This window comes from Tachysurus vachellii, chromosome 25, assembly GCF_030014155.1.
Source record: "Tachysurus vachellii isolate PV-2020 chromosome 25, HZAU_Pvac_v1, whole genome shotgun sequence".
Classification (NCBI taxonomy): domain Eukaryota; kingdom Metazoa; phylum Chordata; class Actinopteri; order Siluriformes; family Bagridae; genus Tachysurus; species Tachysurus vachellii.
The window spans coordinates 11,087,744-11,100,356 of record NC_083484.1 but is presented as its reverse complement, the minus strand read 5'-3'; the positions used below and the strand labels follow the sequence as shown (position 1 = coordinate 11,100,356).

Here is a 12,613-nt window from a genome sequence, read left to right as displayed (position 1 = left end):
CTCTCTGTGATCACTTACAGGGGAAAAAAACACACTCTCTCCCCATTATTTGCACACACACACACACACACACACACAAACACACACACATTAACTTACTACAGAGTAACAATTTGAGCAGTGTATCAGGTGGGGGAACTCTCTTGTCTTTTCTTGTATACACAAACATTTGAATTTGTAACAGTGAATTCTGTGTGTGTGTGTGTGTGTGTGTGTGTGTGTGTGTGTGTGTAGATCCTCAGGAGGGCTCTGTTGTTTTGTTGCCAGTGGATCAGCAACAGCGCTTGGTTCAGATCCTGTTCTACCTGCCAGCGTTTCCTGCTGATGTTCTGGCCTGCCTGAGCCAAGTGTGTAACACAGGCAGGGTTTCTGCAAGTCTCGCTTCCACACTCATCCGCACAGTACACTTCAGGTACCCCACACACACACGCACACACACTACACACACACTACACTACACAAAACCAGGCACCCTCTAGTCAAAACAGTGCTGTCCGGCTCCAAACCAGGTCCTATATAGATATCCAGTCCTCTTTGTTAGACCGCCGTATGATGCACTACCTGCTCTTGCTTTCTATTGTTTTTTTTTTTACCCACAATGCTGTTCACTTCCCCACTGATAGTAGGATTTAGCTCAGTGCAATGCAGCAGTGCTTTAGTCCATTATGTTGTCCAGCTCTTTCACTGTACCATCAGCTTCCACAGCGTGTAGATCATTAAATCACTGAACACGCCTGAGGAAGCATCACTTATTCTTCATCGTGTTAAATGTGATCGTTGTGATGGTTTGTTGTCTCCTAATAAACACTATTCTAACTGTTCTAGCAGCAGTTATAAAAAAAATACAGCTAATTATGTCAGAAATATTTCAGTATAAACAGAATAAATACCAAAACTTCCCATTACAGGAATTTTAATGGCCACATTTTGCATTATACACAGACAAAGCTGAGTTTCGCCGGCTAATAGCCGAGAGCCGAAGCGGTCATTTATCACTCGTCCTTTACCGCAGACATTGTGTTTATCGTTTATTCACCAACCACATTCCCATCTATCAGCCCTTTCCCTAAATTGATATTTGCTGTTTCTTTATCCAACATATGCATTAGTACAACTTTTATAACCGTCCGTATGCAGAAGTTTATTAGCGTTTAACTTCCTGATGTGCTCAAAAGAGGGGGGGCACGGTGGCTTAGTGGTTAGCACGTTCACCTCACACCTCCAGGGTTGGGGGTTCGATTCCCGCCTCCACCTTGTGTGTGTGGAGTTTGCATGTTCTCCCCGTGCCTCGGGGGTTTCCTCCGGGTACTCCGGTTTCCTCCCCCGGTCCAAAGACATGCATGGTAGGTTGATTGGTATCTCTGGAAAATTGTCTGAAGTGCGTGAGTGAATGAGAGTGTGTGTGTGCCCTGCGATGGGTTGGCACTCCGTCCAGGGTGTAGATAGGCACAGGCTCCCCGTGACCCCGAGGTAGTTCGGATAAGTGGTAGAAGATGGATGGATGAATGAATGAATGAATGAATGTGCTCAAAAGTATCGGCACACGTATTACATTTTTGTTCCTTTTATTATTTATTTTATATATATATATATATATATATATATATATATATATATATATATATATATATATATATATATATATATATATATATATTTTTTTTTTTTTTTTAAAAAAACAAGCAGTTTTAAATAAACCTCTCAACGGTTAAACGGTTCATGTTATATGGGTTAAAATATTGATGATTTTAATGGTTTCTTTTTACTCTATAATTCTAATTGTCTTCTGTCACGTTAAACTCATACCTGTGTGTGCTTTCAGACGTTTTTGACCAAGAGTTATAACACTTAAAAAAAAAAAAAAGGAAATGTTTTAATAGGAAAGTAATTAATTAAAGGGAGGTGAGACGCAGCCTGAGACGAAGCAGCTTTACTGTTACAACCCAACAGTGCATTATGGAAGTGTTTTATTCCTCTGTATTTCATAGCATTTTGCCACCACTACCGGTTTGCCATTCTTTAAAAAGGATTTTTGTACGTCGTACTTTTTAACCAGAAACGAGTCGGTCAGATGAACTGGAACGCGTAAATGTCTCTGTCCGGAATTTTGTCCATGTGGTGGGAAACTTACTGACCGCTACATAGCACTGACATGGAGGAGAGAATTATTTATTGATCAACATTTTGTTATTTTAACTTTTTACTAATTATTTATTTATACACACAGTTTTTGAGAGATGTACGGTTGTGAGTCTAGATTCGAGATTCAGGACGTCGAGACAGATGCGAAAGCTCGACTTCACAACGTTCATGGCGGCAAAGCGGAGACAGGAGTCGAGGAGCTTACCCTCGTAATGGAATCAACCAATTTAAGCAGCCCGAGCGCGATTAAAGGCGGTTTAATATCCCTCTTAAAGTCTGATTGCCCTGTGAGCGTCCGTCATTAGGTCAGAACAAAGCCGCCAGTCATTGTTGCTCTAACACGAAGGTCATCCAGTGTACAGGTACAATATATTTACTGTCCGTGTAGGTTTTATTATTAGAGCTCTGCTCTGTACTCGGATTTGGATCTGGCTGCAAAACAAATTTGCACTTTAAATGTCCTTGAAGTTTCTAAGTTCTCTGAGGAATTGTGAAATTTTCTTTGTTTTATTTATTCATTTGTATAGATATTTATTTACTTTTTCTTGGCCTATGTTGAACTGTGAAACCTGAGCAGTGGATGATCGACAGCTTATTCTAAAGTCAGCCACATGCTGTGAGCCCCAGGAAGCACGTGTGTGTAGTTTTTGTGTGTGTGCTGTGTGTGTGTGTGTGTCTGTGAGAAAGAGAGAGAAAGGAAAGGCACGTTGTGGCCCCACTGTGGTTTTTAGACACTAGCCTAAAGCCACTCTTTTATTTGTGTTTTTTCTTGCAATTCTAATGGGAGCTCCATCTTTCGAACACATTGAGTGTGTGATATTGTTTGTGTGTGTGTGAAAGAGAGAGTGTGTGAGATACACTTCAGTTCCTCAGGGCTGTTTGCTCACAAGGATGAAGCTTTAGCGTAGACAGGAATCAGGCCGCTTGAGGTAATGGCTGCTGGTTACAGGCAGTAGGGGGCAGTATTGCACTGCGTAAACAGTTTGATATTTCACAACTGCAGCATGCCTTGGGTCAATCAAACTCCTGACCACATCCTAAACCACAAGTGTTTTGAGCCGTACAGGAGCTCCGAACACCATTCTTCCAAACGATATTCCCTCAAGTGATGTTTTGATAATGTTGTTAGAGAACACCGTCCAACACAGCAGTCTAAAATCTCCCGTACTCCAGGTATATTCCATAGCACACGAGTTTCCGTACTCCTCAAACTATTCACTGAGCCCATCCTGAAAGAGAGCACGCTCATCTGGATAGAAATGTTTCATCATGAGATAAAGCTGATCAGTCAGAAGGAGCTTAGTCACGATTGGCTCTAAGGGGACGTGACGATTCGCTCTAAGGAGATAATTCGACCCAAACCGAGCCAACAAGATACAGCAGCATGACCAAACCATCGGGTTTTTTTCCTTTAATTTGACACTCGTCTGTTTGCGTATTAGGATCAGGACGTGCCTACGGTTACTTGTAGTAGTACTGTTTTTGTTTGTTTGTTTGTTTGTATTTTAACTCTATTAAAACGAAACATCAGTAATTTTAAGCATTTTGCACCTTGTAATGTTTTCTGAAGTTGTGTGAAATTGTGTTTTTATGGATGCAAGGTCTCTCTGGCATGACATTTAGTAGCTTATTTGTTTTTTTTTTTTCAAGGATTATTTCATTTGTTTTATTTTTCAGTTCAGGATCAAGAGGTATATTTTGTCGGTTTTTAAATTTTTATTTATTTATTTATTTAATTTTTTACAAAATTATTATTATTATACAATATTTTGTACATGAAAACTGGCTCTAAAATTCCAAACCAAGACATTTCTGAAGTACAAATCTTGACCTGAATCCTTCAGCACACATTAGTGTTAAACTTTAGGAGAATTTTTAAGATCTAAATTTAATGAAAGTAAAGTTACCACATATTTTTCATTCAAATGGTACAATTTAAAAAAAAAACTATTTAACTTAAGGATGTTAAATGTTAAATCTTTTAGCAACTAACATCTGACCCTGACTCATTTCGTCTCAATTATACAGATCATCTGTGTTTTGCTTAATAATGATTATCTAGACGGATGGATAGATAGACAGACAGACAGACAGATACTTTATTCATCCCCAAGGACAATTCACAATTCCAGCAGTATCCACAAACTTGGGCAATAATATAATAAATTCTAAAAAAAATCTAAAAGTAATAAATTTAAATTTAAAGTCTGTACAAATCTCAGTGTTAATCCTTTGTTTATTGCCATAAATCTGCACACGCCTAAGTTTAGTGGAAAAAGATCTCTTTGTACTAACCTTCATCATATATATTTAAGATACTGTTACATTTTTTTTATTTTTTGGCAACTTAAGAAAATGAGTTAACAGCTTTATCCTGTAAAAAGATTTTACTGTTACAAACATTTGTATTTTTAACAATGAAATTTAAACATCACTGAATTCCAAAAAGGAAAAAAAAAACATGCAGCTGTATTTGTTTATTTTTTTATTTTTTCTTTAGCCTCCTTAGAAAAAAAAAAGTTTTTTTTTATTTTATTATTTTTTTTTTTTTTTTTTTTTTTAGAAATTTACAAATTCAGGTCAAACTCAATCAAGCCTGGAATGCAACAAAATTTCCTATCGGAATGATCTATTCTTTCTCTCATTCCACTTTCTTTGCCTCTCACTGGTAATCCCAGATAATTAAGACGTGTGGTGAATTTTGCGGTCTGAATTTGACCGGTCAAATTTGAGCATAGGATTGCGTTCACAGATGAATAGTTGATTTTGGGTTTTTTTTTTATTATTTATTTATTTAATTTATTTATTTTACGTCAATTTTAAAACCCTGAAATACAGACAGTTCCGTTAATTTAAAACAATTAATACAAACATGGGTTTTCACTTTTCATTATAAATAATCCAGTGAATTTAAAACCTTCAATCTTAGTCTTCCATAGATCTATTTCTAAAAAATAGAAAAATAACGGTTTATACAATCGTAAACTTTTTATTACATTTGATCTCTAAATGTGTTCTTTACAGCTCAACATTACATTCATATCAGGAAAATATTTTTTTTTAACCACTAAAACAGCATAGAAGTATTTTATTTCCTTATTTCCATTTTTTGTTAATGTTTAATGCCACTTTATTGTAATGTGTAATTGTTAAAACAAGTGCAGCTTTTCTTGTCACAGAATACAGATGTACTTAAAAAAAAAAAAACCCACCTGTATTGCATTAGAGACATTCTACACCACGTTTCTGGTTGGTTGATTTCATTACAGGCCCAGATGAATTATTAGACTGCTCGATGTCATGCAGAACCATGTGTGTAAATCGATCTATCTATACATGATCTCTACACGTGTGCTTGTGAACTGATGCAAAGTCGTTACATTATAAAATCCACTTGCGCACGAAGGCCCAAATCTTATTACAGCAACCTCGCGCTACGCCTGGGTCTGTACACAGACGTCACATTTCCTGCTGAATATTTAAACATCTCAGCTGTTTCCAGTGGATAATGAAGGAGTGTTCGCTGTATGTGGATCATGCAGCTCGCAACAGCAAGAATCAATTACGATTCAAGTCATTGTCATAACAGGGATGATTTCATTCTAAAGAACCAAGTGATCATTACGAATCATAAGTCTTTATGGAAAATATATTATTTATAAGAACTTGGAAGAATTTCCTTTTTTTTTCTTTAGTGACCCTGTAAATTTTCTTTTTTTTTAACATGCTTGCACCAAATGAGATTTTTAATATAGTATATAACACACAATATATAAACAAATCTCCATTAAAGTGCTGTAATAGTTTAGTGCTACAGGATGAATGTCCGAGAGACTGTGTGTGTGTGTGTGTGTGTGTGTGTGTGTGTGTGTGTGTGTGTGTGTGTGTGTGTGTCATGTGATTAATGAGATATTTAAATACCAATCTGAAATCATTTTTATCGGGAAATCTAAAATAATCCTGTTAGCAGAGACAGTGAGCGTATTGTCCGTGAATGCACACCACACACGCGTATGGACACACACACGAGCGGCCACGAGATTTTTTTCTTGAAGAGCCTTACTCTGAAACGGTTCTCTAATTATCTCAGTGATCCAGTAAAACAGCAGTTTTGGTGTGTCGGTGTTTATAAAGTATATATTTTAACATTTCCATTGTCATTTCTGCGCTTCTTAAGAAGTTCCCTAACAAGAAAAAAAGGATTCCTGTGTATTTCTTTAACAAAGCTGTCGACTGTCAATTTAAACAAACGTACACAAATACTTTATAATATTTATATTGCTTTTTTTTTTTCTCTGCAGTTGCAAAATACTTAATGATGTAAAAATATATATTACAAAAGCTGTAGCACCAAATGACTGAGGATCGAGAGTTCATACAAAAAGTTCAAGATTAACATTAGACAAAATGTTCAAGATTAATATTAGTCTTATATTTAAACGTCTTTGTATTCATCACCAATGAACAAGCCTGAGGTGACTATGGTGACTATGGTGAGGAAAAACTCCCTTAGATGGAAGAGGAAGAAAAATTAGACAAGGAACCAGACTCAAAGGTGAACCTCATCCTCATTTGGGGACACTGGAGGGTGTGATTATAAACTGTTATAAACACCAGCGAGTGTTATGAATAACGTCCTTTCTACAGTCACATACAATTGTGTATTGATTGTGTATTTTTGTCATCAAAGACCACGTGTAGTTGGCATCTCCTCTTTGAATGGGGTCCCAAAACTCACAAACAGCCAGTTACGTTTCTGAAATTTGGCACACGCTCTTGTGCAGAGTTCTGTTCAACTAAGGGTTAAGGGCCTTACTCAAGGGCCCAGCAGTGGACATTTGTTAGACGTGCGATTTGAACTCACAACCTTCTGATCAGTGGTCCTAACACCTTAACCACTAAGCTACCACATCTTAACAGCCAGAGACCTGTTTAACTGTAATATAAAACTTTACACTCTCTTAGCGTTTGGTTGTATTTCATGAACATAAACCAACAATGTAGAATTACTTCATCAGGCTCATTATTCAAATATCATGTCCAGTCCAGTTCTATTTCTCAGAGCCATCTTTCTACCACCAGACCACATTAGGTCTAATTTAAGATTGATTACATTTATATTTGTGTATATATATAGGATTGGATTCTTAATGAACTTAATGAATATAAGAGGAGCAGCCAAATTGGCTAATAGGTTTAAGGCATCAATATTATGTGTAATATCTTTGATAATGGTGTGTTGTGATTTCCACTGGAGTAATTGTATTAATAGTAGAAATAATAATAATAATCATAATAATAGTATTACACCAAAACGAAACCCAAAATCATTTAAAACATCCTTCACAAGTCAAAACGAAGCAATTGATTCTCACTAATTTGATGTTTAGAAAATGTATTCAGTAATTCGAACACTAATTACGCGTCTAGTTAAAGAACGTTCCTGGGGGGGGGGCTGACAGGGACGCTCATGTGCAGAGCTGAACTAACAAAGGTAAAGTAAGGATAGGGATTCTGTGCATCAGATCGTGTTCGACGCAGCCGTGTGTGAAAGTTCGTATATTAACACTGGCCACATTTTTAATGTGTTCTTAGAGGAAATGGGGGGATCTCAGGTATCTGGTATTTTTAGACTGACATTTTCAGCGCACACATAAGCACAGTGGGGCACATTGTAATGGGAGAGCGGATCAGTGCTGGACCACTGCTCAGTAATGTGTGTGTGTGTGTGTGTGTGGTCTTGTGCAGGTCTCCTTTAAGTGGCTGGTCCAGCAGTTTGCAGGATGTGCCAGTGCGGGACGTGGATTACTTCAGTTTCCTTTTCTCAACACTGACAGGTATATATATATACACACACACACACACACACACACACACATGCACACACGCTTGCTCTAAATTGTAATGAGCTTTTTACGTTAGGCTACAGTGACCAAAATTTAATTGAATTCACACGCATGCTCCGTTCACTTCATCCAGTTTCATCCTTTTCATATCTTAAAGAACCAACAACAGCTCTTTTTTATTTCTTTTCATTTTTTATTCCAACTTTTTTTTTTCTTTTTATATATAACATGCATAATGATGTTAATAAAAACAAGAATTTTGCATTGGCGCATGTCTTGTACTGTATTCCGCTATGTTCTCCTTTTTTTTTCATGACTTAATAGAAAACATGTAGATTGTCTGTACATCTACTTAAAGTACAACTTCTGGTTGCCCCGTTGGGTTAAATCACCCCTATTCTATTCTTCCTACCCTTCCACTTTTCTCAGTGTTGGAATCGTTCCTTCGAGACACTTGTTGACATGATTGCATTACATAATTGCTGCACAAATCATGCCACTGAGGTTCACTCGACTCTTCACTCATATTACAAGATGGTTGCATTAAATAGACGCAGTTAAGTGGGAAACTTTTTGCACATTGTAACACCAAGGTCAGGGTGCACTTATGACACGTGGCAGGACGTTAGCAAGTTCTTAGCAAGTCCAAATATCTTGAATCTAATCCAAAGAATTTGTAAAGTTCTCAAACAATCGAGCTGATCTCAGATTATTAAACCTATTTCTAGATATAAGCTTGACATTTTCTTGTTCTACTGGTCGATCATTTTGCTCATTTTAAGCATTAACTTCTAGAAAGAAGTCTAGAAAATCGTTTGTGTTCATTGTAATCTTATAATAAGAAATTGTAGATAGTTTGGCTAGATTCAGGGTTGACCCAAAATTGGGAGCCTGTCGTCTGTGTCACAGCTAAATTTATAAACAGAGCTGAGAACTTTTTTTTTTCTAGACTAGTTCTAGACTGTCCGTTGGTGCATACTGCAGTTTCAGCCTCCTGCTCATGGTTCTCACTAGTGGACCCCAAAGTGATCATCTGCTGTTGATTCCCATCCCAATGAATGTTTTCCTGCCCACTGTGTTTGTAAAGTGTATTTGAGTTTCAGTAGCTTTCCTGTCAGCCTGAATTAGTCCAGACATTCTCTTCTGTGCTGGTTCCTAATTTATTAGTGTTCTTAAAGTTCTTAGTGTTCCTTAAAGTTGCTCTTGCTATAGTTAAACCTGGTCGTCATGTCGTGCTGCTTTGAGGCTGCTCACACTTTGTGCTTCTCAGGTTTCTCATCTGAAAGACTGAGGAACCTCCAGCAGGCAGATGATGAAGGTGTGCTGCCTTCGTCAGCCCTCTCACCCCTCAGCGTGTTCGCCACACCGCTTGAGCAGTTCACGCACCACTGGGATGTGGTCGAGGTGAGATTTCTCTATCTTTAGTCAAGGCTAAATTGTTTCTCATCTGCACCAGCTCGGCATGCCTAAACGGTCACGATCTCTCTCTCTCTCTCTCTCACACACACACACACACACACACACACACACACACACACTTACACACACTTTACTTCCTGACCCCTAAGTAGGCGTAATGGAGTTTATACTAGGCACCTCCTTCTTTCAAGCCTTGTCAATCAACCCCTTATTTTAGCCATTATCAAATAAACAGACCATCCACAGTTCATATTCTACACACATGGTAGTGATGTAGTTCCCCCCCAGAGAGCAGGTGTGTGTGTGTGTGTGTGGAGGGGGTTATCACGGCGCACCGGCTCCATATTTCAATAAGGGCTGGTTATCGGACCGCCGCCGGCTAAAGCGAAATGCTAATGCCAGCCAGCGGACACCATCAGCGGCTGACATTTTACACGGAAATTAAAACCTGACAAAAAGCATGCCCTCCAGCTACGTTCTCTCTCTCCCTCTCTAACAGCACTTCTACATCTCTCACTCACTCTTTCACCCACACACACACACGGCTTGATAATTTCTCAGAACAATTTCGGACAAGCTTTCATTTCGAAGTCTGAGTCAATCATCGATTCTGCGCACGACTGTAACGGCTCGCATCACCTCGGACAGGATACTGTAATGAGAGCTGATGCCAACAGGTGGGGCTGACGGAGAATAATAAGGTCTAATTAATGATTGAAAGAGTCATCACACACACACACACACACACACACACACACTGCATCAAAAATGACACCTTCACTGTCAACGTCAAGGCGAGAAATCGTAAAAGCAGGAAATAATATTCTACAGCATCCTCCCCGACACCCAACATCGATTCTGACCCTCTGCACTAGTTGCGTTCACATGGTGTCAGAATACGAATATAAATACGACAATCTCTTGGTTCCCATAACACATTTGGTGCTTTTCTGAACCCCCATAGGGTCATGTAAGGAAACATGTGCGTGCCTCTGTATTAAGTAGGACTCTTTAAGATTAGGATGTTATATTATAAATCGTTATATTAATACAAAGTAATATATTAGGTTTTTTTGTGATAAAAGTTTAAAATGTAATACCTTTAAATAATGATCCACACTGGTGTTGTCAGATTGCTCACCACATTAGTGTATTGTAAATAAAACACAGTGGATGTACAAAAACAAATACAAAAATTCACTGTATTAATTTGACTACTGTTTTAGCTTAAATGCATATTTTCTCTCAATGAAACAATGTGTGCATTCTTTAAAAAAAAATTTTTATCCAGCATTTAATTGTTAATTTGATGCCGTGTGCGCGTGGTTGCGAGTGTGTGCGCGTGGTTGCGAGTGTGTGCGCGCGTGCGTGGTTGCGAGTGTGTGCGCGCGTGCGTGGCTGCGAGTGCGTGCGTGCGTGGCTGCGAGTGCGCGCGTGCGTGGCTGCGAGTGTGTGCGTGGTTGCGAGTGTGTGCGTGCGTGCGTGGTTGCGAGTGTGTGTGCGCGCGTGCGCGCGTGGTTGCGAGTGTGTGTGCGAGTGCGCGCGTGTGAGCGCGGTTGTTAGTGTGCGCGTGGTTGCGAGTGTGTGTGCGCGTGCGCGTGGCTGCGAGTGTGCGCGTGGATGCGAGTGTGTGTGTGCGCGCGGTTGCGAGTGTGTGTGTGGGTGCGCGTGGTTGCGAGTGTGTGTGTGTGGGTGCACGTGGTTGCGAGTGTGTGTGTGGGTGCGCGTGGTTGCGAGTGTGTGGGCGCGAGTGTGTGTGGGTGCGCGTGGTTGTTAGTGTGCACGTGGTTGCGAGTGTGCGTGCGCGTGCGCGTGGCTGCGAGTGTGCGCGTGGTTGCGAGTGTGTGTGGGTGCGCGTGGTTGCGAGTGTGTGTGTGGGTGCACGTGGTTGCGTGTGTGTGTGTGCGTGCGCGTGGTTGCGAGTGTGTGTGGGTGTGCGTGGTTGCGAGTGTGTGTGTGGGTGCGCGTGGTTGCGAGTGTGTGTGTGGGTGCGCGTGGTTGCGAGTGTGTGTGTGGGTGCGCGTGGTTGCGAGTGTGTGTGTGGGTGCGCGTGGTTGCGAGTGTGTGTGTGGGTGCACGTGGTTGCGAGTGTGTGTGTGGGTGCGCGTGGTTGCGAGTGTGTGTGTGGGTGCGCGTGGTTGCGAGTGTGTGTGTGTGTGGGTGCGCGTGTGTGTGTAGGTGCGCGTGGTTGCGAATGTGTGTGGGTGCGCGTGGGTGCGAGTGTGTGTGTGGTTGCGAGTGTGTGTGTGGGTGCGCGTGGTTGCGAGTGTGTGTGGGTGCGCGTGGTTGCGAGTGTGTGTGTGTGGGTGCACGTGTGTGTGTGGGTGCGCGTGGTTGCGAGTGTGTGTGTGGTTGCGTGTGGTTGCGAGTGTGTGTGCGTGGTTGTGTGTGTATGTGTGTGTGTGGTTGTGAGTGTATGTATGAGTGTGCACGTGTGTGTGTGCGTGGTTGTGTGTATGTATGAGTGTGCATGTGTGTGTGCGTGGTTGTGTGTGTATGTGTGTGTGTGGTTGTGAGTGTATGTATGAGTGTGCACGTGTGTGTGTGCGTGGTTGTGTGTATGTATGAGTGTGCACTTGTGTGTGTGTGCGTGGTTGTGTGTATGTGTGTGCGTGGTTGTGAGTGTATGTATGAGTGTGCACATGTGTGTGTGTGTGCGTGGTTGTGAGTGTATGTATGAGTGTGCACATGTGTGTGTGTGCGTGGTTGTGAGTGTATGTATGAGTGTGCACATGTGTGTGTGCGTGGTTGTGAGTGTATGTGTGTGTGCGTGGTTGTGAGTGTATGTATGAGTGTGCACGTGTGTGTGTGTGCGTGGTTGTGAGTGTATGTATGAGTGTGCACATGTGTGTGTGCGTGGTTGTGAGTGTATGTATGAGTGTGCACGTGTGTGTGTGTATACGCATAACTGCTGGGTGTTCCCTGCTTTATTGCCAATCAGGTGTATCCAATCTAAATTGTGTGTAATGTGTAACACGGTTAGTTTGATTAATGTCAGATAATAACCTGCACTGAATGACATTCCCATCTGCCTTCATCTGTTTAATCCAATCCACCCTAATTCTATTAGCACTATTTGATTTCAGCTCGTACGACACACACTTACACACACCCACATACACACGCACACTTATTTATTGTTTGTGCTCATAAAATTTCAGTTGAAACAACGACGAGCCGTCGCTAATCTGTCCAGCGTCAACATT

At 40.7% G+C, this 12,613-nt stretch overlaps 1 protein-coding gene across 1 annotated transcript in view; it reads left to right on the top strand.

Moving 5' to 3' along the window:
- The window catches only part of tex10 (testis expressed 10), a 31,718-nt gene that overhangs the window by 12,897 nt on the left and 6,208 nt on the right, over positions 1-12,613 (top strand). The window contains exons 10-12 of the mRNA XM_060861270.1: positions 235-412; positions 7,891-7,979; positions 9,259-9,392. Coding sequence (XP_060717253.1) covers positions 235-412; positions 7,891-7,979; positions 9,259-9,392 — 401 coding nt within the window. The remainder of the gene's footprint in view (positions 1-234; positions 413-7,890; positions 7,980-9,258; positions 9,393-12,613) is intronic.